General features: G+C 27.2%; 2 protein-coding genes and 2 pseudogenes across 2 annotated transcripts; all 4 read right to left on the bottom strand.

The window, feature by feature from the left end:
- Positions 1 to 1,424: 1,424 nt before the first annotated feature.
- LOC149060250 (uncharacterized) lies at positions 1,425 to 3,287 on the bottom strand (annotated as a pseudogene).
- Positions 3,288 to 7,923: 4,636 nt separating this feature from the next.
- LOC149060249 (E3 SUMO-protein ligase ZBED1-like) lies at positions 7,924 to 12,061 on the bottom strand (annotated as a pseudogene).
- Positions 12,062 to 19,492: 7,431 nt separating this feature from the next.
- On the bottom strand, positions 19,493 to 20,264 carry LOC149060248 (uncharacterized). Its single transcript, XM_089220414.1, has one exon. It carries the CDS (start codon positions 20,027 to 20,029, stop codon positions 19,493 to 19,495), a length of 537 nt encoding a protein of 178 aa, XP_089076540.1. The 5' UTR covers positions 20,030 to 20,264.
- Positions 20,265 to 20,911: 647 nt separating this feature from the next.
- Positions 20,912 to 22,405, bottom strand: LOC149060247 (uncharacterized). The gene is given in 7 exon segments (XM_089228499.1): positions 20,912 to 21,144; positions 21,205 to 21,366; positions 21,442 to 21,690; positions 21,820 to 21,886; positions 21,888 to 21,925; positions 22,072 to 22,232; positions 22,296 to 22,405. Coding segments are annotated over 7 exon segments (1,020 nt in total).
- Between the last annotated feature and the right edge of the window lie 2,654 nt (positions 22,406 to 25,059).

Genomic DNA, 25,059 nt, shown 5'->3' with positions numbered 1-25,059 from the left:
CCACATATTTTCATGTGCTCCTCAAGCCCAGCACGTCCATTTTTTCTATATTTTAAAACTCTATCGTCAAATGAAGTAAAACATCGTTTACAAAACAACCGTTTCTCATTATGTCCAGTTGATTGAGCTCGAATAAGGCGGGAATAGTTATTAATGAAAATAAAATGTACTTTTTCGTTTTCCGTAATAAAAAGCAGATCAAAATGATCAGCTTTTTCTTCATCGACGACTTTCAGTGGAAAAACAATATACAAATCTGTTTTTAAGATGGGATTAAATTTTCTTTCTAATCCATATACATTTATACTGGTTAAATGGTTGTTATGTTCAAAAATTTTTACATCACTTAATGGAGTTGGGAACGATAAACCCGTAAAGTTATATTTGTTTTCGTGTTGATAATAATTATTTCCTATACGTGCTTTATTGCCCCCAGTGACGTGTTTTGCCAGAATGCTCCATTTAAAACAAAGTTGATCGTTGTTCAGCGGATTGATAGTCGCCCGTTTATTTTGGATACTACTTGGTAATGGAATATATGACGTAGCAGTTTTCGTCACAAAATTATCTACATTATTCTGTATTTGATTTATATTTAAATTTCTACCGTCTTCGTTAGCCCCTTCTAAGTCTCCACACTCACTATTATTATTATTCACTGCTTCACTATTATCCTGTAGGTTAATTATATTAAAATTATTTTCGTCCTCAATTTCTCCACTATCATTTTCTTTCTCACCTTCACTACTGTCCCTATCGTTATTATCCGTATACTCGTTAAGACTTGAATAGGACGCACCAACCATAGGCGTATACCTATATACAGTCAGTATAATTCCGTCGATGAATTGCAGCGTGAAGCCGCTTCCGCGGGCGACATACATTTCTTCCTCGACTAATAACTTGACGTACGCCTGTTCAATTATCTCGTCTAAGTCCGAATCTAAAAAAATCGCCCTGGCCGATGTCTTAAAAGATCTATTTTCCGACGAGTCTTCAACGTTGACTCTGTGATATGTACCCTCTAGTTTTAAATTGAATTTTATCGGATTTTTTTTGACAGCTGATTTTAGTAATTTTATTAAATCTGATTTGATTGACGAGAGAAAAGTAATATAATCTTGTATTTTTTTTTAAATTTTTAGCGAAATAGTTCACAACTATTCTATTATTTGATGAACTTATTTCTATGAATCCTAACTCCTGTACTGTCTGCATTCGAATCTTTTTAGAATTCAAAGCAGTTTTCGTATTTTCTACATGCACACGCTTCCCCTCTTTCGTAGTTATATAAAAATCTAAACAAAAAAACCTAATTATCCTTTACCCCATATACACCTAGTATTAATATAAATCTTACCTTGGTCATCACATAGTCCAGCGTTCTCAACGTGTTCCGAAACTTCCATACAAATATCATCTCCCTAGTTATCATACCATTGCTCATTTGCTGGTACCGGTGGAATAGTAGTATTTAGTATGACTTGGTGACTGTTTGACGCTCCAGCTGCAATGTCGAGGACAAATAGTTGTGGGCCAATCTCTATGTACCCGTTCGGAATGTTTTGACGCTGGGTCGATGGAACTGATTGAATGACGGTTACACCGTCGCGTGGAGGTACAGCTACCTCGTTACGTTGAACTGTAGGTACACGAGCAATACCTGAAATAAAAATAATAATAATAAAGAAAAAAAATTTAGAAACTAAATAAATTTACTTCAGAAAAAAATTATCATATATTAAATGTTCTGTACATACCATGCACGTTTTTCTTATGGCGTAACAAGTTAGACTTGTCGGAAAATGTTTAAATGCAAGATGAGCAAGAGAGCCGGACTGAATCATGCGTTTTCTCGTGCCTAGTCAAATTACACTTACGGTTGAAAGACGAAGGACACTTACCACAAATAAACATGTTATATATTTTTAAAGTAAGAAGTGAGAAAAATATAACAGGTATATTATACTTGCTAAATAAAAATAATGTTAAACACTTTGAAAAATCTCGGATTTAAAGACTAAGAGTCACAAAGGCAGCGAACGTGAAATACGTGTACACCAGGACAAAGTAATGGATGCACACTGACCGACCATAGGCACTTGCCGAGGCAAGGTAGGCAGCGCCCGGTGATCTCAAACAGGTTTTGTGGTGGTGGCAATATTTTAAGCCAAGTATTACTAAAATATTATTTAGAAAATGACCATGATAAATCTGTAATTCGAGTAAGATTTCAAATTATTTTGGGTAACATTTTTCTTAGGAAAAAAATTGTTGTTATGTTATCCAGACTTGATACGTGTGTGGTCTTCAACAATAGATTTTCTCCCCATTGGCTCTCTACATATTACACCGTCGGCTACTCGAAGAAGCCTTATAAGAATAGTTGCTAACATACCAAGAAATGCGACCATATGCTACTTTAAAATTTACTACTAACATAGCCAGCTAACAATATATTTATAAATATTAATATAGTATGAAAATATAGAATGCGTGGTTTTAAAATAAATAAATATATATATATATATTAAAAATAATAAATAAATCAGTTATTACTCTCCCCCCTCCAAAACTTTCATATGCATCCATGTGCCGGTTAAGTTCTTCATCATCTTCATATGTATCCATATAACGATTCAACTCCTCTTCATTTCCGTCATCAAACCAATCCATTCCTAACGGCTGCTCTCCAGAATGTCGCGTTGTGTTTATAATTTCACCGACAATTAACATGTTATGTTCGGAAGACGCTCTGACCTGAGAAAGGTCTAACATACTAGGCGAAACTTACTGTTGACTGAGATTCGATGGCTGCAAAAAGGTCGTTTCTCACCCTCAGTGCGTATGCTCTCGGTGTCGGCGACTGGAACATATCGGGTGAAGCTTCTTCCAGAAAAACAGGATGAACCGGCGACAAAGATCGTTCCCAATTCTCCATCTGCGAAAGTCGTGGTGGTGGTGAAGGTGAAAACACTCTATGCCAATCATGATTTTCCACTTGCGTGTCTTGGTTGGTCGAATACCCGCTATCACCAGATTGAGTCTAAATAATAATAAAAATAATAATAATTATTATTATTTTATTATTTTAATTTTATTTAATTTTATTTTATTTTTAAAATTATTAACTTACCATTTCACCATATCCGATAAAATTATGTGCGTCGAGTTGAAGGAAAACTGGAGAGTAACGATCTGAAATCTTGCAGAGGTAATCCGGCCAGACGTCTATTATACTCATCTCCTCCATACCTCGGTGTACTAGGCGATGAATTATTTGGCATCTAAAAATAAGATAAAATATTATAATTCATAAATATTTTATGAATAATTATATAAAACAAAATACTCACATTTTTACTGACAATGGATAAGATACTCGCGAACGAAATAATAAATAAAAAAAACTTAAATAACTACTTACGTAATGACTAATAAAAATCACGTATAAGAGGAAGGCTAGCTGAAATAATCTGATAGCAGACTGAACTAATAAATAATCACGAAGTTAATAACGTATTGACAAAATACTGTAAACGCGAAATATGTGTACAACAGGGGAAATGCTGGATACACACTGATCGATCACAGTGACAGGAGGGCAGGTAGCCAGAGTTCGTTGATCACGAAATACGGTAAAGGTGGTGGTAACATTTAATTTTAAACATTTATTTTGATACATTTTTGTTCTGAAATAATATAAACTGATGTTTGGTTATAAAAAAAGTTTATTATTAAATATTTAAATAAGGGTCCTTATTCTATTTAATATAAATCGTGAACTATGGAAGTCGAAACCTATACATGACAGAATAATAAATACATTAGACAACCATTTCATTTCAAATCTCTCCCTCCCCAAGTAACACGTGGATGTTAATAAAATATTAATAGAATATTCATTAAGAATATATGCAATATGTAAAGAATATTCTTCATTCACATAAAGATCTTCTATGAATATGCATATATTAGGAAAAAATTGCAAAATGAGTCAACTATAGATGGTCCATGAATATTCGGTCTTATTGAATCAACTATAAATAGTCTTAAAGGAATTCATATAGTAATTTGAATTATTTATAGAATATTCTTTGGGTATTTAAAATTAAATAATATATGAATAACTCATAATTATTCCTATACATTATTACCAAAATACTACTTGATGATGAATATCATATTCTATTAATTATAAAACTCATATCCATTGGTTGTGAATATATTAATTGATTTTAGATTATATAGAGATACAATATATATACATATATTTTTATATTTTTTTTATAATATTTGCATACAATATATATATATGGACTAACTTATTATTTATAAATCTTGCATTTAAATGCAATATTTAAGACTATCTTACTAAAAAAAAATTAAACCAAAATCAACTTTGAAACACTCATATATTTTATATTCTGTGTAAAAAAAAAAAAAATAGTTAATATTAAATAGTAGTAAGAACACATTTTTATGTTTAAATTAATTAATATTAACATTTAAAACGATAGTCTTATTTGCTCTTTCCCCTGCTTTGGTTAGCCAAATACTTGCTACAGATTCAATTTCTTTAATTGTTTTTTCTGAATTATTGTGAGATGAATGAACAGCTTCTAAAACAATTACATACTATATAATTAGAACATATTATATATTAAATGAATACCAAACTGTATAGTGTATATGCATAGTATAGATGATCAATAAAAAAGATGATCAATTTATTTTCATTTATAGGAGGGGCTTGGAAAATGTACAAAAGGGGCGTAGAATAGAAGAGGATCTTATTATATAAATATATAAATATTATATAAATATACTTATTATATAAATAGCAGACACTATCATATTATTTATTGATTAATTATAAGGTATTAGCTTGTTGTCACTGCTGCAGTGAACAAAAATCATTTGATATTAACATAACACTAATATATCCTCAAGTAAAGTAAAAAATATTCCAGTAATATAAAAGTAAAAATCTGCACTCTTGAAGTATGCAAAAAAAAAATAAACTATACAGTAAAATTTTAGGATAAAATATATGCAACTAATTGCAAAATTATTATTGGTCTATTAATCAAAAACTAGCAACTGTGAATCAAATTTTTAAGGATACAAATACATTTTATAAATTCATCGTTGCCAATAATTGATAATGTTACAACATGTTAATGATAACTATTTAATAAATTAAGAAAAAAATATCACCATGAATTTTTAATGCCAATAATAGTAATCGCAATCCCTAAAATTGTGTCAAAGTATGAAATTTGAAAGTGTGTTTAAATTACTATATCACAATTTTATTTTATTGAACCTTCGAGTTTGTTAAATAGGTTCTATTTTTTTTAAATTTAAAAAAAAATGCAATTTGGATTCAATCTAAAAATCATTTATTGATGTATGGTAATAACATTAAAGAAATTGACTGTAAATTTATATTTTAATTAATAATTCATGCTATATATGGTTTTTTATAGTAACTTCAACTAATTCTTATAAACATATTGTTGAAATTGTAGTTATTAATGTTGTACTATTAATTTGAGTAAATTAATATATAAATTAATTAATAATAATTTAATTTTGTTCACAGTAATGAAATAATATATTTATACATATTATTATTTAATTTATATTATGTGTTATTGGCTGAAGAAATATAATTGGTGCTAGTTTTTATAGCATTGATTTCTTATTTAGATTAATTTGATTTAAGACTATTTGTGTGGAATGAACATTTGGATATTTTAAGGGCTGAGTAGCAATCAATAAAATTACAGATTAAATTGAATTATGTATTTTGAAAATAAGTAAATAAATAATAAATTTGTTATTTATATTTAAAAAGATCATATTTAATTGTGAGTAATGATGCCAAAATAGTTTTGTTAAATGGTAGTTTATTGTTCTTATGCCCAGTATAACTAAATGATTTAGCATAATTATCAGTTATCAATTTTCTTAAGATGCGCCTGACCGACTCTTTGAAAGATGATCCTCCAATCAATGCTAAAGTTTTAACCTAAACATTTAATGAATCATATTTTAAAGACATATTTGATATGATACTTAATATACTGTAATATTAAGATTTACAAGTATAACAAATATATATATAATGTGCATTATATTATGTATTAACATAACATTGAAATTTGCAACAGATATTGCAGCTTACAATTTTAATTAAAAATATTTTTCCCAATATTGTTTTAGTTAAAGAACTCCAAAAAAAGTGGAAAAGTTTACGTGATGCATTCAGAAAAGAACATACCAAGTACGATAGATCAGGTTCTCAAGCATCAAAAAAAGCGAAATATTGTTATTATGATGCTTTGTCATTTTTAACACCGACATTTGAAGTTCGACAGTAAGTTTAACCTATTTAAGTTACAAAATAAACCAACTATATATTTTTTTTTTATTGATCTTTATAGCTTCGGCGACATGGGCCATTAGCTTTATACATAATTTACATTATACTATTCTTAAAACTATATTTATTCTAATTAAATGTATTTATCTATTTTGGTTATCCTGAGGAATGACATGATTTTTTCGGGTTGACAGTCGGATCCGATTGATTCGTATAAGTTGGTTGATATATCTAGTTTTTCTCTTTCTTCTTCATTTGATCGGCATTCTGTCATCAAGTGTAACTATATATTTATTACTTAATTATTGTATAGGATTAATTTTAAGATTCTAAGAGGATAGTCACGAATAATGTATTGATTTTACAATGATAATATTATGTGTTTTTTAAAAAAAATTTTTGTGTGTGTGTGTACACGATAAATAGTTAAAATAATATTTCGATTTTCTTCAGTATATTTTCCGGTGAGAAAGTGAATTTAGTAGGTGCTTTCAGGACGACAAGTTTTACAATTTCCAGTAGATTTCAAAACCGCCGGAAATAACGAAAACAAATTAAGGAAAAACGGGAATTTTTATGTAAAATTCGACAAAATCAATTTTGGTTTTTGGTATATCTATAACTCTAAAATAAAAAACAAAATACATAAAATATTCACTGAATGTTTAAATTGGTATTTTTATACACTTAATAATTTTCAAAATATTATGACTTATGTTGAACTATTTATGGGCTAATAAAATTTTCAATTGCATACTATTAGTTTTTTTTCTATTAGTGATAATCACAAAATTTTTGCTCTGTCAAAAATATTGAAAATATAATACAAGTCTAGGTTCCTCGTATGTTTTTAATAGTAGAAATAAAAAAATAATTTGAGCGTAAATCTGTAATAATTTTGTATGATCATTTGAATTTCGAATTTTGACAAAATATATTGTGCTTTACTGCTTTGTGCTAGAAATCCTTAAAAAAAATTCTTTTTAAATATCAGATTTGAAAATTGTATACGAGATTTCTCATAATATGTTTGTTAAACTTTATAAAAAAAAATTTTAGCGGAAAGTTAAATTAACTTTTTAAGTGCGTTTGAATTTTAATTTTTTACGAAATAGCGTAACGATAGCGTATTATAACTAGAGGTCTCTATTTCACGTGTAGTTAAATTCACGGATACACGTGAAATTAAAATTCATGTACGCAATCACGTGAAATAAATTCACGTGCATTTATGAATTTAAATACACGTGAATCCGTGAAGTTATCACGCGAGTCCGTGAATTTTGTTATTAAATCATGTTTTAAATTTTATTTATTTATTAATTTTGGACAATAAGCTCAATTTTTTCACGTGCATAATTTACTCGTATAGTATAATATATATGTTATAGTTTAATAAATCCTAACAGATAAACAGATATCCATGTGTATGTATTTGTGTTATAAATTATAATTAGAATATTATACCTATAAATACTACATGTTATGTGAAATTGAATAACAATAATTTGTAAAAATAAACATAATAATTTTCATTCTAATAGTTTTCTATTTTGATAAATAAAAATCAACATATTAACATTTTCCGACAGCAAACAGCTTCTTTTTGCTAACTATATTACCTGCTGTAGAAAAACATCTTTCCGAACTGACTGATGTTGCCGGTATTGTAAGATATTTTAATGCCAACTTCGTTATAACTGGATATTTATGTTCCCGTGTTTTCCACCACTCGAATGGATCAAAGTCAAATCTTAACTGTGTTTCTGCTAGGTAGCCTTGAAACTGATCATATATTTCATTCTCAGGAAGACTATCATGACAATATAAAAATTTGAGATCACTATTACCGATCGATGTATGTTGTTGCGGCTGTTGCTGATGAACAACAATATTATTCAATACATTTTTAACATGATTACGAATTTCTTCTCTAACATGAATCGGTTCATGTTCCAGATCCTTATACCTAGGATCTAAAAAACTTGAAATATGACTTACAGAAATTATATTAGTAATTTCAAATTGAAGATTAAACCGCTTTATTAATTAATTTACAACTGTTTTTCTGAAGTCTTTAATAATTATATTGTCGTCATCTCGTGATTTTAAATGATTTTCTATAACTTTGTAAAGCAAAGGTCTCACCATAGACACGGGAGAATGATTTTCTTTACAAAGAACTGTTGTAAGAACGTAAAATGGTTTCAGTAAACATATCAAAGTTTCTATTAAACACCATTGATTTTCTGTAATCTCCAATTTTCTACATATTTCTGATGTAGTTATACTTCTATCGGTTAATACAGACAATATCACACTTCTATTTATAAAAAGACGATCCAACATTGTATAAATTGAATTCCACCGTGTTTTACAATATTGAAGCAATGCACTTTTGGGATAGCCTAATTGTTCTTGTTTTTTATGTAATTCATTCATTGCTACATTGGAGTGTTTGAAATGACCAACTAATTTAGAACATTTTTGAATTATTTCAGTTATCGTATCTGTTTTTAAAGAATTATTGATACAAAGTTGCAATGAATGAGCTGCACATGTACTACTACAAACTTCAGGAATATAACTTAATGATGTGACGGCATTTACAATATTTTTAGCATTATCTGTTACTACTGCTACTACTTTTTTATCTATTTCCCATTCGTTGAAAGTGTTCTCCAGTTGCTGGGTAGGATTTTCTGCTGTGTGTCGTTCGTGTAACTCATGAGTAGTGAGTGTAAATGATATTGGACACCACTGTGTATCAATAATATGTGCACCTATAGTTATGTATGACTGTTGTAACAACGATGACCAACAATCAGAAGTACACGATACACTTTGAGAAGAACGCAATTTTTCTTTTACTTTTTTTTTTATATCAGTTTTTAGTGCATAAAGCCTCTTTTTTAATGCCTCTTCCTTAATTGCCTTGTAATTTGGTTCTACGATGGACATGAAGTAATGAAATCCAGCACTAGAACAGAACGATATAGGCAATTGATTTAAAGCCACCATTTTAGCCACGGCTTGATGAATAATTTCAGTTCTTTCAGGAATGCAAGGTGGTGTATCATTTCTTTCACTTGTTAAATTATTACGACGACGTCGTTTTCGAGATGGAACTCTAGAAGATGAAGTAGAAGTTAAAGTGCTAATCTGAGTATCACATAATTCTAAATTGTGGACATTTGATTGTTCATTAATATTTTCATTGCTTTCTTCACTATTTTAAAATAAAATTATCATAAATCATAATATTGTAAATAAAATAAATAATTCTGATTGCACCATTATTTTCAGCGCAAAAAAGTACATACGTTTCAGGAAAAAAATGTGAAAGATTGCGTGGGTACTAAACTAGATTTACATATAATATATATATATTAAAAATTTTAATGATGTAACTATAGCATACTAAAACTAATGTAGGAATTAAACTACTAAAAAATTGTTAAATATTAAAATTATCATAATATTATAGGTAATATTGCTCGCTGTTATTATTATTACTATGTGTGTTAATTCTGACATATTATACAATACGCACCTTTGTGTTTTATTACTTTCTTGTTGGTTTGATATATTATGAATGTTTTTTAAATGACGAAGTACTGATCCAGTTCACCAACACACGAAAATTTATTATTACGTGGGCTTGGAATCAAAGAGTTCTATGTGACAATATCTAAATTGTTCAGTAGAGCGTTTTTAAGATTCAATAATTAAAATATCGTATTTTCGCCCAAGCGATTTTGAAATATTTGGCATCAAAAAATCAACAAACTTCCGTTCTATCGATAGAACATATTGATTCCAAATTAATTGATTTGCTCCAAAAATTATTTTAAGTGGTACCAACTTTGATAAAATAAATAAAGTAAATATTTTAGTAGTTATATTCAAGAAAAAATCTGTTTACTAATCGTGTGGTAGGTATTATTTATTAACAATTAATATTACTAAGATAATATTATTTAGTAAGTCTTTTTTCAAGTACTAAGCAGTGTCCTCAAATATTATTATTATTATTATTATGTATTAATATTTCAGTAAATTCTAGTTAATCAACCTACTTATATTTGAAAAATATACAATATACATATTATATTATTATGTTATACGGTATACCTACTGCAAGGCAGACTGTGTACCTATGCATAATATAATTATACATGTACATATCAGTATCTGAGTGGGTGGTCCAGACCCCATGGACCCCCCCCCCCCTCGTAAATCCGCCACTGGTACTAAGTCTGTGAAATAGGCAATCAAATAATAAAATAAGCAAGTAGGACTAATTTTTAACATTTAACAGTAAGTTCTCTTTATTCATTTTTTAACAAATTAAAAAAAAAAAATGATAACTAAAACAAGTAACATATTTTTTTTTTTTTGGTGCACTAAAAAGTACTGACCTTACCTTGGTCATAACATTTATTTTGAAATATTAATATTTTAATAATTATGATTATATAAATAAAAATATAAAACTTTTATAACTTAAGACAATTAACATAAAAAATCCTTAACAATAAAATATAATGAATTACCTACCTACCTACTGAAATAATTCATTATAAAAATCTATATCAGTTTGTTCCATAAATTTAAACAGAGACATGATATCTTTTTTTTTTCTTCTGTTAAAAGCAATTTAAAACTTGTAGCAACTGCTGGTATTTGTAAAACATTAATATCAGGTGATTTTGGTAAAATTATATCTCTGTATTCAAAAGATGAAACTGTATGTGTAGTTTTAAAGCCAATAATATCTGGGGAATTTTGGTTAAACATTAACTGTGAAACATTTAAAAAAGGAATATGGTTGAATTTAAACAACTTTGCAAGTTTGTGATAATCTTTAAAACAATGTTTATCAAGTATTAACAATTCAAATGGATTTTTTAAATTCACTTTAGATAACGCTGAATATAATGTTAAAGGAGACCAAATTTCCATTTTTTTTAAGAATTTCTCTATTTGAGAATGGGCGTTATCAACTAACTGGATTCCTGAGTGGCCCGGGGTAGAAAATTTCATTGTTATATGTTCTATATTAGGTCTGTTAAGTAAAAAACCTATCATGGCCGTAGACATGATTGAATTTCGGTTTTGTGGAACGCAACTGTCAGACCATGTTACAATATGACTTATTATAGGATTTTGATCACATATTTCAGTAAGAATAGCTTGTACTGCGCTAGCCATATCATTTCCCGAACGGCCTACTATCCCTTCATGCCACAATCCACAATAAATTTTTGTATGTGTTGTCATTTTTAAATGAGCAGTCATATTATAAACATTTAATTTACGTTTATAAAATGCTGACCCTACATTAGTCTTGGGAATGGTTAAGACATTATTTTCTAAATCAAAACTAATAATAGCTAACGTTGGATCTTCATTTTTCCTATCCTCATCATTCTCAATTCTCATTTCTTGTTTCTTTATTATATGGTCTTCATAAAACGGCTTTTTGTCTTCAGTTAGTCTATTTGAATTTTTTAATACTTTAAACTCCTCACATAAATCACATAAATCCTTTTTTGGGGCAAAAAACTCTAAGTTGAATTCAGTATTGAAAATATGCCTATAATAATGCACACTTACAGGTTTGATACTAGATTCAGTAAGGCAAGCTTCTAAATACATAGAATACATTTTCATTACATTAAGTTCACTACTTAAATATTTCTTTTGAGTGTCGGCTCTACAGTAATGAGATGCTACAGTCGGATAAGATGATATATGATGTATTGCAAACTGTTTATCATCTATGGGGACACGACCTTTATTATTTAAACCTCTTCATTCATCTGGTGGTGTTAATGATAACACATTTTTTTTTATTGTGAGCATTGTACACAGATGATTGACTAATACAAATACATGATAAAAAAACTTTTTTACAAACTCTTATTTTTGGTAAATCATCTTTTTTCAAATAGTATCGAAAAGAGTATAAATGTTTTTTTACCTTATTTTTATCTGACTTTGTCTCAACTCTCTCTGTATAATTTAAAATGAATGTAAGTTTATCTTTTCTATTAAGAGAATAGTAAACATGAAATATTTAAAAAAAATCGTTATAGCTAAAATTGATATGACATTTAAAAGAGCACTCAGATTCCAAACACATATTTTCAATTATAACTGTCTTCTTATCAACAACTTTACCATTCCAGCATGTATGCTGGAGTCCCTTACTGACAAGATTTTTTACTATAGTTTGTTTCCACTGTTTTTTGTGAATCATTCTCTTCCTAGTTCGCTTAGTCTTAGCTTTTATTGGTGATTTTTCATTTTCTGATTCTTCAGATGAAATTTCAGGTCTAAAAAAATTAAATGCCTAGATAATATTATGTGTTTTCTTGTTTAAAAAACAATAAATAATACCTTGATCCAATTTCAGGTGGTAATAGGTTAACTTCTGATGGCTCGATTATATTAAATACTTGATTACTTTCAGAATAATCGAAGTGTCGTTGATTTTCAACTGATAAGTCTATATCAATAGCAGTACCATCACTCTGACTGTGATTGACATAATTGAGAAGCCTAAAATATGCACAGTACTATTAATCTTTGTAAAAATACAATATTATAATTTTACAAAATGTTAACAATTATAGCATTTGATTACAATAAATTAATTTTAGTTTAATAATTTACCAAGATATATTTTCACTGTTACAAATTCCAGAGTTTTCAACTTTTTGAGTATCTATTAGTTGGTTAGTTTAACTTTTTTCTTCAGGACTACCACATAATAGGACTTCTGCTAAAACGGTAGAATTTTGTTGAATTTCAGTATCCGATAATGGCCTAAAACAGTTTTAAACTAATTTTTAACAATATGTAAAATGTTTTATTAACTACAGCTCTTAACAAATTTAAACAAACTAAAATATTAATCTATTCAAATATACAGTACCTAATGTAGTTTAAAAAATTATTGAACTATAATAGCATAACAAATCTAATTACAATAAATTAATTTTTGTTTAATTTACCATGATATTACATTATCGTTGATACAAATTCCAGAATTTTCAACTTTTCGTGTATCTATTAGTTGGTTAGTTGAATGTTTTTCTTCAGAACTACCACATAATAGGACTTCTGCTAAAACGGTTGAATTTTGTTGAATTTCAGTATCAGAAAATGGCCTAAAACAGTTAAAGACTAATTTTTAACAATATGTAAATCATTTAATTAATTACAGCTCTTAACAAAAATAACCTAACTAAAATATTAATCTTTTTAAATACCTATACAGAACCTAATGTATTTTACAAAATCATTTAATTATAATATCATAAAAATCTAATTACAACAAATTAATTTTAGTTTAGTTTACCAAGATATATAATTGTTGATATAAATTCCAGAGTTTTCAACTTGTTGTGTATCTATTAGTGGGTTAACTGAACTTTTTTCTTCAGGACTACCACATAATAGGACTTCTGCTAGCTAAAACGGTTGAATTTTGTTGAACTTCAGTATCAGATAATGGCCTAAAACAGTTTTAAACTAATTTTTAACAATATGTAAAATGTTTTATTAACTACAGCTCATAACAAATATTACCAAACTAAAATATTAATCTATTCAAATATACAGTACCTACCTAATCTAGTTTACAAAGTTATTTAACTATAATTGTATAACAAATCTAACTGGAATAAATTGATTTTTGCTTAATTTACCAAGATATTATATTATTGCTGAATGCTGATACAAATTCCAGAGTTATAAACGTTTTGGATATTATATATTACCTAGTTGGTTGATTGAATATTTTTCTTCAGGATTAGGGTCATGAGTATGAAATATTTCACATAAAATTTTCACTATGAAATATTGAAAAACATAATATTTTAATTTTTTGGTATGTTTGACAAAATCATCATTAGAAGGTCACATTGATTTCATAGCTAATTAGTGATTATTGGTTCACGATTATGTTTTCTTTGATGTTTATAAATTATAATGAAAATTAATGATAATACTAATATAATATTGTATTTATATTATATTATTATACAAATATGATACTATTATATTAGCACTATTATATGTACTAGGTATGTAAAAATATTTCAATGTCATTTCTACTCTAGATTTAAATTTAAATTACTTTTTATTATTTTTCATAAAAATGAAATATTTCACGTAATAATTAAACACGTTAATAGTTTTACTAACTACAGGAAATATAAGCAAATGTTAATAAATATTTATATAAATACCTTTCAAAATGAGTGGTGTTCAAATTATATTCACATAATATATCATTTTTTTAGTTAGAAACAAATGGCTGATCATATTTTTTGTTTTTTACTATATCCACAGAATTAGTTGTATTTAGCTTGTCTAAATCTTTAAATAACCTAAACAATATATAAATATTATTTTTAATTTAGTTAACTGTAATACCATCTTTTGATATAAATTAAAAATTAAATATATCATATTAATAATGTTAATCAAATTTACCTTTTTCTGGAATAAGTTTTGTGATTTGAAGACACATCAAATTGTAATTTTTTATTTGAAGATCCATTACTTTTATTGTTGAACCTATGTAATACAAATATTTATAATACATCATATATTTGTAATAGATAGGTATATTATTCACTATAGGTTCCAACAAATATGCTTAAAATGATTAGTTGGGTATCTTATTTTATATAATATTAATTTTTGAATGTTCTAAATACTTACCAATTATTATTTGAAACAGAATGTGTTTCATTATGAGCTAATTTTAATAATTGATTCGTTCTTGACTTAATTAATGTTCTAGGTTTAGTAGGTTTAGACATATTTGCTTGAAATAAATATCTTTATGTATAATACTAAACTTCTGTGTTTAATTTAAAACATTAAAAGTTAAAACAAATAAACAATTGATTTTCATTAATTCATTATCAACTTTGGTACCAGCTATTTCGGTATTTTAGTACCATCGGCGTACCGCGTGTAAAATGCGCCAATTTATAATAACAACAACAAAGATGCACGATAATTATTGTATAATTGCATACACTTATTTCCGATAACACTTTTTGTTTCCAATACCCATTTGGTTTATTAGATAACACTTTTTGTTTTAAATATAAATTTAAAAACAAAATGTTCTATCGATGTATCCAACTCATTGTTTGGATAAGGGTCACATAGAACCTTTTGTTTCTAGTAACTTTTTAAATAAGGGATCGATTCAACTGATTCCAAGACTAAAAAATAGAGAAAAATAATCCATAACTGAACAGCTAAAAAAACTATTTTTGAAATTTTTTGATATAGAACTCTGACTCCAAGCCCACGATTAGAATTTTCTTCGCATAAATCGCAGTAAGCTTTATCTCCTACACGTTTAGCGTATTCCAAACCCAACTTTTAACCTTAGACATTGTTATGCGTTAGAAAGAAAATTTATATTTTAATGCCGTTAGTACACATAAACCGTGAATCCGAGATTGTCTCATTAAAGCTTCAATAAATAACAACAATTGAAAAAAATGACTATAATAAACTAGTAAAACGATTCGTAGAAATGTCCACGTCGCTGTCGTATACGTACTGCGTATTATATACGTACATTAATCTACCGTCCCGTCATTTTACGATAATACTGTTTATGAAACATTTATTTTTAGAATAGTATATATGAATTCTTTTAGTTTTTGGTTTTTTACGGAAATTATCAATATATCTTTTTAAATATATTATTAAAATTTAATGAATTCAGTAAATATTGTTTCAAGCACACGTGAAATAAATACCCGTGATTTACTAATTAATTACACGTGAATTAAATACACGGATTTTTAAATTTAAGTACACGTGAACAAAAAACACGTGATCACGTGTATCTTAATTCACGTTCAAATTCGAGAGCTCTAATTATTACGATAGAGCGTATCCTCAAACGATTTTAAATATTTGTTATTATTCAAAAAGTATAAGTCGTAGATACTTGAAAATTTTACCAGTTATTAAGATTGGCATTTTCTTTACATGATTTGATTTTCAAAATATTTTGACTTTTTTTGGGATATTTATAAACAACTGAAATTTTTAATTTTTCTGAAAAATTTTTTTTGAAGTGTCGATATAATTTTTTTGGCCCTATCAAAATACTTGAAAATTGAATACAAAGTTCCTCATAAGTTATTCTTATAGTGATGAAAAAATCATAAGAATACATGGGGACAATTTTTATTTATTCACTCAGAAAAATACTTGTCCTATTTTCAAATAAATCATTTCATACATTATTTACTTTAAGCACTTCTTTAAATTTATTATGAATTGTTTTAAAACAATTAAAATTCTATAATATTAAATATATTTTCTTTAATTGTATAAAAAAACAAAACCGTTGTTTTAATGTTAAGTAATAAATCTAATTATATTTTATTCATAGAAATGAATAATATTAGTTATTAACTTATTAAAATCTATAGCATAGTTAATTGCATTAAGTAAATGCATATATTAATTCAAAGATACAATTTACATTGTTCTAATTAAATTTAATGTAACTAAAACAATAACTTAAAAGAATTAAAGTAAAGAAATTATTCATTGAAAGTACGAAAATGATTTACTTCTTTTTATGCACGTACATCATCAGTTTGATTAATTTAATTTGCCTTTAAGTTTACGAATAACAGAATTGAAACAGATAACAAATAATACTTGATATTATGTCAATAACATTAAAACTAAGATTTTTTAACAGATTGTATGGAACTCCCGGCCGACCGCAGTGAACCCCGTGTCCCCGTTCCCCGACCATCACGCGTACATATTTTTTTTAAAGTCATAAACGCATAACCATTAACCGTTCTGTGGCATATTCGCATATTAGCGTTCAAGCGTTCCTTGTTGTTTTGCGTTTTGCGTTTTGCATTTAATTTTAATGTTTAGTTAATTGTATTATACCTTTGTGGTCAACGGCAGTGAAGTTATTTGTTGTGATTCGCGTTTTAAAGTTAAAAACATAAAGTACCTAGTTAAAATAGTGTTGTATTAATTGTAGGTACCTATAAAGTTTATTTAGTTTATTATACCTCGTGGCTCGTGGTTGACAGTCGTGATCAAGTTCTGATTGAAGTTTTATAATTAAAGTACCTACCGAGATAAAATAAAATGTTGTTTTTCGTTAAATTTTTATGTACAAAAATTAATTCCAACTAAAAAACACTACCACCGTGAGTAATTACCTATTTTATTACTTACCTACTAGGTATAATTAGGTCTTTACTTTAGTTGAAGCTGCTTAAAAAATTACATAAAAAATTATGTCGGACTTGCAGTTTATTGATTCTGATGACTTGGACGATTTAAATACCTCCAGTGCAGTTGTATTTAATGTAGAAACAGGAGCTTTATTAGATGTTCTGATCGAGTTGAAAGGAGACTGTTTTTTTAATGTGTTTATTAGTAAGTACCAAGTTTAACTTGTAATGTATACATAAATTAAATTTTAATTGTGGGCCTATTTGAGTATTTTTTATATGTCTATACAAACATCATTAAAAAATGTGTTGATATTTTTAGACCATGGTATTGATGTTGAAAGTTTAAAGTTTATGAACTCCAATCATTTGGATACATTATGTCCATCTGAAAACTATGGACAACGCATCATTTTTGAACATAATTTGATGAAGTGGCAAACTACTTTTGAGGTAGGTACTAGGTAGATACCCATGTGTTTTTATAATATTATTAATTATGTCAATCAATGTAGAACCAGAATACATATTGTAGTTCATCGTCTTCAACTCCACAGTCTTCAGAATCTGAATGTAGCTCAAATAATTCAATAGTTTTGAAAGATCAGGTACCTACCTATACGTTTTATTTTGTTTACTAATTAGGTTGTAGGAGTTTACTAATTATATTTTTGTTTTAATTTAATGAATACACAAAACTATTATTACTAGGAACATACTGCTAGTAGGTACAATAGGTACATATTATTAAATTCATTTTTTTGTATTGACAAATTACTCTTCATGCAAAAGGCTATTTTATTTCAAATAAGATACAAATTAGTAATAACCTAGGACCTAGGTAATACATTTAGTGCTACAGTTAGTTGTCAAACTGTTAGTAGTAGAGGTTCCAAGAGGTTCACACGTGACACAATACCTTTGATTGAAATAATAAAATGTACCTACTTTTACTAAATTATATTATTTGCCACTATGATCTACCTTCTCTTTAAATATTATTCAAATTTGAATTCTGCTTAGTAGTTTCATTTTAGTCATTTTTCTGTATTGTAGATAAATATTGAAGATATTTTAAATAAATCTGGAAAAGGAAGTTTAATTATAACATATTATAAAAAGCAGAGTAAATTATCAGATAACTTAAGAAAAGTGTTGGCAGATGTTGTCATAGAATATTTAATTGAACATAAAATTCATGCTTCACCCAAGTTGATAGAATATATAGCCACAGATTAAATGAAACCAGATAGTGCACTTTGGAATATAAAAATAGATTTCCAAACAACAGGATCTGATTGGTTACTGCGCGATGCAGTAGGTCCAAAAAGGAGTAACAAAAATATTGTAATACAATAATTTACAAAAAATATTGTTCACAGATAAAAAGACACAATTTTATTCCAATTAATTAATTTGTTTATTTATTAAAATTACACAACATACAAACATTTACAAGTAGATGAAAAAAAACTACAGTTAAATTATATTTAAAACAAAATTCTAACATAATTATTCTATTTTTATTGTGCTGTAGTGTCCAATAGTTTTCAGTCGTTTGGCTCCAAATTGTATAAACCACAGAAATGTGCAAAATTATATCTAGATAATTATTCAAATACATTTTTATTTGAATAATTTGAAAATATTATTATTGGAATAATAATGTTTTCAGATTACTCAAATACATTTTTATTCTAATAAATATCTAGATACAATTTCATTGGAATGACGCCCTACTCTGGTAGATCATTGTTCCATATTGATCCATGTTGATCCATATTGATACATATTAACAAATACAAAATAACAGTTATTAATAATTAATAATTAATAATTATAAATGTTTTAATGTTGCTAATTTTCTATTTTTCCTTATTTTTTCAGAAGCCATCTCTCTATTTAAAAATTTTAATGATGAATAAATCCTAAATCTTATGAATAAATTTAAAAGATAGTCTTTATTAAAATGTTCACACGGGTGAGAATAGTAAATTGATAGCATACTAAGTTTCAATTTTTCACCTACTTTATTCTCAGCTGCTAATACAGGGAAACGATTAATAAACACTGTTTCCAAACTATTTATATAATTATAAAATTCTGAATGTGGCATTGATAGGTTTCCAAAGGTGGATTTTTCAGAATTTTCATAAGCTTTAAAATAAGAAAATAAAAAGGATGGTTCTAAATTTTTTTGAAATTTGGCATAATTTAAGCAAATATCGCAAATATGTGTTTCCAAACATTTTTTAATCAAATAGCCACAAATATAAGTTAGTATATTTTGATCAGGCAATTCTAAATCCCGATAATCAACAGATGTTACCGGTATTGAAGATTTAAATTTAAATGGAGTTTTATCTGGAAACATAATATTTTGAACCTCAGAATTGGTAGGGTCTTGAATATTAGATAGAATGTCATCAAAATCTTACAGGCAATTAGCATTGTTGGAATGTTTAAAATAATTCATGAAAAATATATTTTTAAATGAATAATAGAATTGTACTGGAGTTGGATTGAAATTATTTCCTTGTCTCTGCCTAAACGTGCAAAACAAGTTCTCAAGACAATCTTGATTGATCCTGTTCGTAAATAAAACATAATTTTGCCTAGTACTCGTATTTACAGAAGATAAGGATTGCCACAATAAATTTAAGCTAGCAATAGAAACTAACCATCCTCTTATAAACTTCATTCTATTAGTTACATCTATATTATTTTTGTCTAAAACTATTAAAGAATTAAACATTTTTTCCATTAATAATAGGTGTGATTTTTGAAGCTGAGAATTGATAAATGGTCTATTATAATCTTTTGAATTCGGCCTTTTATAAGAATTAAAAATGTCAAATAATTTATCAATATTTTCTATAAATTCAATTGTAGGCCTAGAATTAAAAGGAAGTTTATCTAAGGCTAAATATGTTTTCATGCCGGCTGCCACTGTAGCACTAAACAATTGTGCCTCCAAATATACACGCATCTTCTGAAATGCATTAGGATAGACATGTGAGTTAGTTAATTTGGGAGCTAATCTTAAATTGCTTTCACTATCTTCCTTGTAAAACGACACAACATATTTTTTGTCAATAAAATTGTCATCTACTTTAAATTTATGTTGTAAAAACATATTTCTAGTAGCCTTGAGAAGGTGTGGTGGATCAAAAATATAAAAAATCTTTTTGTTATTGATTTCAAAATACGGACGAGAAGGAGAAATATTAAGATGATTGCTTAAGCCTATAAAATTTCATCCCATGTCCGTAATGAAGGCTTTAACATCCAATGGTGTACTTTGTAGTTTTATTAGTGTTGTAAAAATTATGTCTTGTAAATCATACCCGGTACAAGTACTTGAAACTAAATAATACGCTAAAGGCAACTTCCAATTCACATTAATACCCCTGAGTATTAATACTAATGCAAACTTCGCAGGTTCATAAGTCTTGCGATAGTTTGTTATGTTGAATCCCATAATTTCATCTTTTTTTATCAAATAGTATAAATGACTTTTTATAGACATTTCGTCTGCACAAAGTATACACTGTACTGCTTCAGAAAAATAATTTTTGGTTTTAAAGTTTATAAAGGAAAATAGGAAATCATTAAGACCTGGTTGAATTTCAAATTTTGAGGTAGATCGCTTAAGTGTACTTATACTAGGCAACGATAAAGTTGATTTTATAAAGTTATACACTCTGGGGCCTAAAAAATAAATTGTTAAAGCAAATTGTTTTAGAGATTTTGAATACCTGTAATCTGGTTTTTTCCTAAATTTACACATTAAATGAGACCTGACAATTAAGAGTAATGTAGGAGATAAAAAATTTTCGCATTGTTTTAAGAAAATATCTGTGGAATCATTATCTGCTAATACATTACTTAGAGTTGCAACAGTTTTTTCCAAATTCTTAATTTTTTCCTTTGTTTCTTTCAATTCCGATCTTAACAAAATTTTCCTGGGTGTAGAATATGACAAATGATCTGGAGTCTGAGAAGAAGAGTCAGATGTATTAATTAAAGATGCGCCTAAAAAAAAAAAAATACAAATTAATAACATATTTATGAAAGAAAAATTATTGACTAAATAACCTAGAACGAGGAGCTTACATCAGCTCTGTTCTTAGAAATCTTTAATCCATTATCATATTAACTCACTTGTACTAGGACATGAAATTGGGCTTGAGCATGCCATTGGTGTTGATATCATTTGATTCATTCATTGTTGAATCACTCTCGGATTCTCTTTTCGCAAGAATTTCATCTAAAATTAGTGAGAGCTAAATTAATACATTAATAAGTAATAAGTACCTATTTTAGCCAAATATTATACAGTGAGCTATCTAAACTATATATGTTTTAAATGATAATATTGAATTGAGGTCCAAGATACATCTAATGATATCTCACCACTGAATAATGTTGGAACTGCAAAATCAGTCAGCCTGTTTTTTTTGTGAACATTAAGGAACATTTTGTCTTCAAAATGTTCACTACATATTCTCAGGTTCTGAACAAATGCATTTTTATCAACATATTCGGGCAAACATTTCTTAATCCACTCGGAACGTCTAAAAAATAAAATAATTAGTAAGTTAAGTTAAAATTAAAATATACAATATAATGCTATTTACCTTTCTGTATTTTTTGGCATAGTAAAATAACTAACACCAACAGAGGTTCTCGACTTATTGTTGCAGTATTTTACTGCGCATGATGAGCCATTTCCCTTTTTTGTTTCCATCATAAAATAGTTATGAAAAGTTAACAAAAATTTTGAAATTTGAAAGTACTTGTAAAAATGTAAAATTTAAATTTTAAGCACGTGACCAAAAAACACATAAACTAGAACATACACGCGCCAAGTCACATAAACAAAACATTATCATGAAATATGTTTGATAACATATAGCGTACAGTATGACCAGTTTTATGAAATATGGTAAATTTATTTTTTCCTTTCCTAGCCAGACTGATTTGAGAAGTACAAAAATTTGTTTACATATTACCGACTTTCATGAGTGCACTATCTGGTTTCATTTAATCTGTGATATAGCTGACACTATAATAAAATATTTTAAATCTGAAGTTAAGGTGTGTTTAAATAACCATACATTTTGATAATTAACTTTGTGTTAATTTTGTACCTATTTATTTGTATTAAATAGGAAACTTATTTTATGAATGTTCCAAAACGTAAACCAAAAGGTGTGTTATATCAAAAATATCACAATACTGTGACAAAACTGCGCAAGAACGACCTTTGGAGTTGCCCTAAGACTTTAATTAATGATTCAACTGCTTCCATTTCTACAGCTAATTTCAACCAACCTGTCTCTCCTCTTTTGCAAATTGAAGGTAAGGTTTTTTATATTTAATTTCACATGTCAACATTACCATTAATAGGTAGATTACTAAAAATATATGATAATATGCAACCATAATATATTATATTATTTATTTTTAATTTTATATTTTATTATATTATGCTTTATAAATACATGTGTCTATAGATCAGACATTGGTTACTACCAAAAGATGGCTTCAGTTTAATATCGAACCTTTTGAAGATGTGTTAATGAAGTGGAGAGATACTCTTCAATATCGTCGGACATTTCTTACACAACATGATATCAAAATAAATGATATATTGGAACAGTGGCCCTTATACAAACAATCATTTGGGCATAATTTGATAAAAAAAAAAAGTTAAAATACATTTTTGTATATAATTGTGTACCTTCTTACACATTATGTACACTATAAATGAGACAATTTTTTTTTTTTTTAGATTGATATAGATTTTGAGTACATCTACTCAGGGAAAAAAAATTTTTTATTTGAAAAATGGCCATTACTTATTCCTAAGCTATCAACTCTTATGCAAACTAATATTAGAGATTCAAACAGCAAAGAACTATTGAAGAAACTTTTTAATCAAAATTCTGAAATCGAATTAGGTTGGTAAACCTATTATGATTATTATGTTGTATGATTAATTTCAATGTATACTTATGTAATTTTTTACAGATTCTAAAAACACAGTTATATTTGCTTTATTGAATTCTCTAATAATTCCAACTTCAAAATCATATGAGATTGATAAGGTTACAAACTCAAAACGAATCATCAAAACTTCAATAGCTGATGCCCGAAATTCATTTTTATTACTTTGTGCCAACACCAGTGACTTGTACAATCAAATTCAAAATAAAGTTGACAGTTATTTCGAAAAAAAACAAACTTTACAACCGCTAATCTGCATCATAGGAGATGAGTATATTGATTCCAAAGAATTTTTTGTTTATTATTTTAATACATATTACAAATTTTCCAACATTGTTAAAGCTGTAGATTTATGTTTCAAAATATTTCATGTTTTTAATTTGAAGTACCCAATTGAATCTGTGTTAGTGTGGACATTTTTACAAAACTATATTTATGATATTCATACTGAATTTGATGGAAAAAGTTCTGCTCTTATTTCCTTAATGTCAGATTTATCTAATTAACTTTCAATTTTAATTTTGTATGAGTATACCTAATATGGATTTGTTTTGTTTCAAATGTAAATTGATAATAAATGACCTAAAAAAATTATTTATTCATTTAAAATTAGTTCATTCACTTTCTTCTAATGATATATATAAATGTTGTATTTTTAATTGTTCTCAGAGTTTTACATCTTTTCGCTCGTTTGCAAAACATATGAAAACAGAAATTAATAATGTTCCAAATAGTTCTCAATTAGTTACTTGTGATAAAAATATTAATGTATCTGAAGAGTTAAATCTACCTTATAATGATCTATCATCTGTAAATAATCCAAACGAAATTAAAAATGATACCCCAGAAGTAAATATTTATTTACTGCAAGATTCAGCATTAAAATTGTCTCTTAAATACTACGGAAAACTTAATCTTTCTAGAAAACAAGCCATTGAATTGCAGGTAGACATTACAGAACTTATAACTAAAACTATTGCTATGCAAATTGAAACAATAGTAGTAAGTTGTACAGATTCTAAAATTCTAAAATCATTAGAAACTATTTCTGAGTTTTGTAAAAATCCTTTTAGAGGTATTGATTCAGAATATAAATTTCTTAAACAATTACAAGACAAAAAATTATATGAAAAACCAAATATTATCACTTTAAATAATACCATTGAAAATATTATTTTAAATCACAATAATACTATTGATGAAAAAAAAATTAAAGGAGTTCTATTACCAATAAAATTTCAATTTCAAAAATATTTTGAGTTGCCAGGTGTTTTAAAATCATTTTTAGCCAATCACAGTTCTTTAAATTCTGTTACTAACTATACAAATTTTTTTAATGGAGAGTTGTGGAGGCATAAAATTTCACAACATCCTGATAAAATAGTTATTCCA

This window comes from Diuraphis noxia, unplaced genomic scaffold, assembly GCF_037042655.1.
Source record: "Diuraphis noxia isolate RWA-SAM2 unplaced genomic scaffold, SU_Dnox_SAM2 contig0001, whole genome shotgun sequence".
Taxonomy (NCBI): domain Eukaryota; kingdom Metazoa; phylum Arthropoda; class Insecta; order Hemiptera; family Aphididae; genus Diuraphis; species Diuraphis noxia.
The sequence above is the reverse complement of the archived record's forward strand: the minus strand, read 5'-3'. Positions and strand labels throughout refer to the sequence as shown.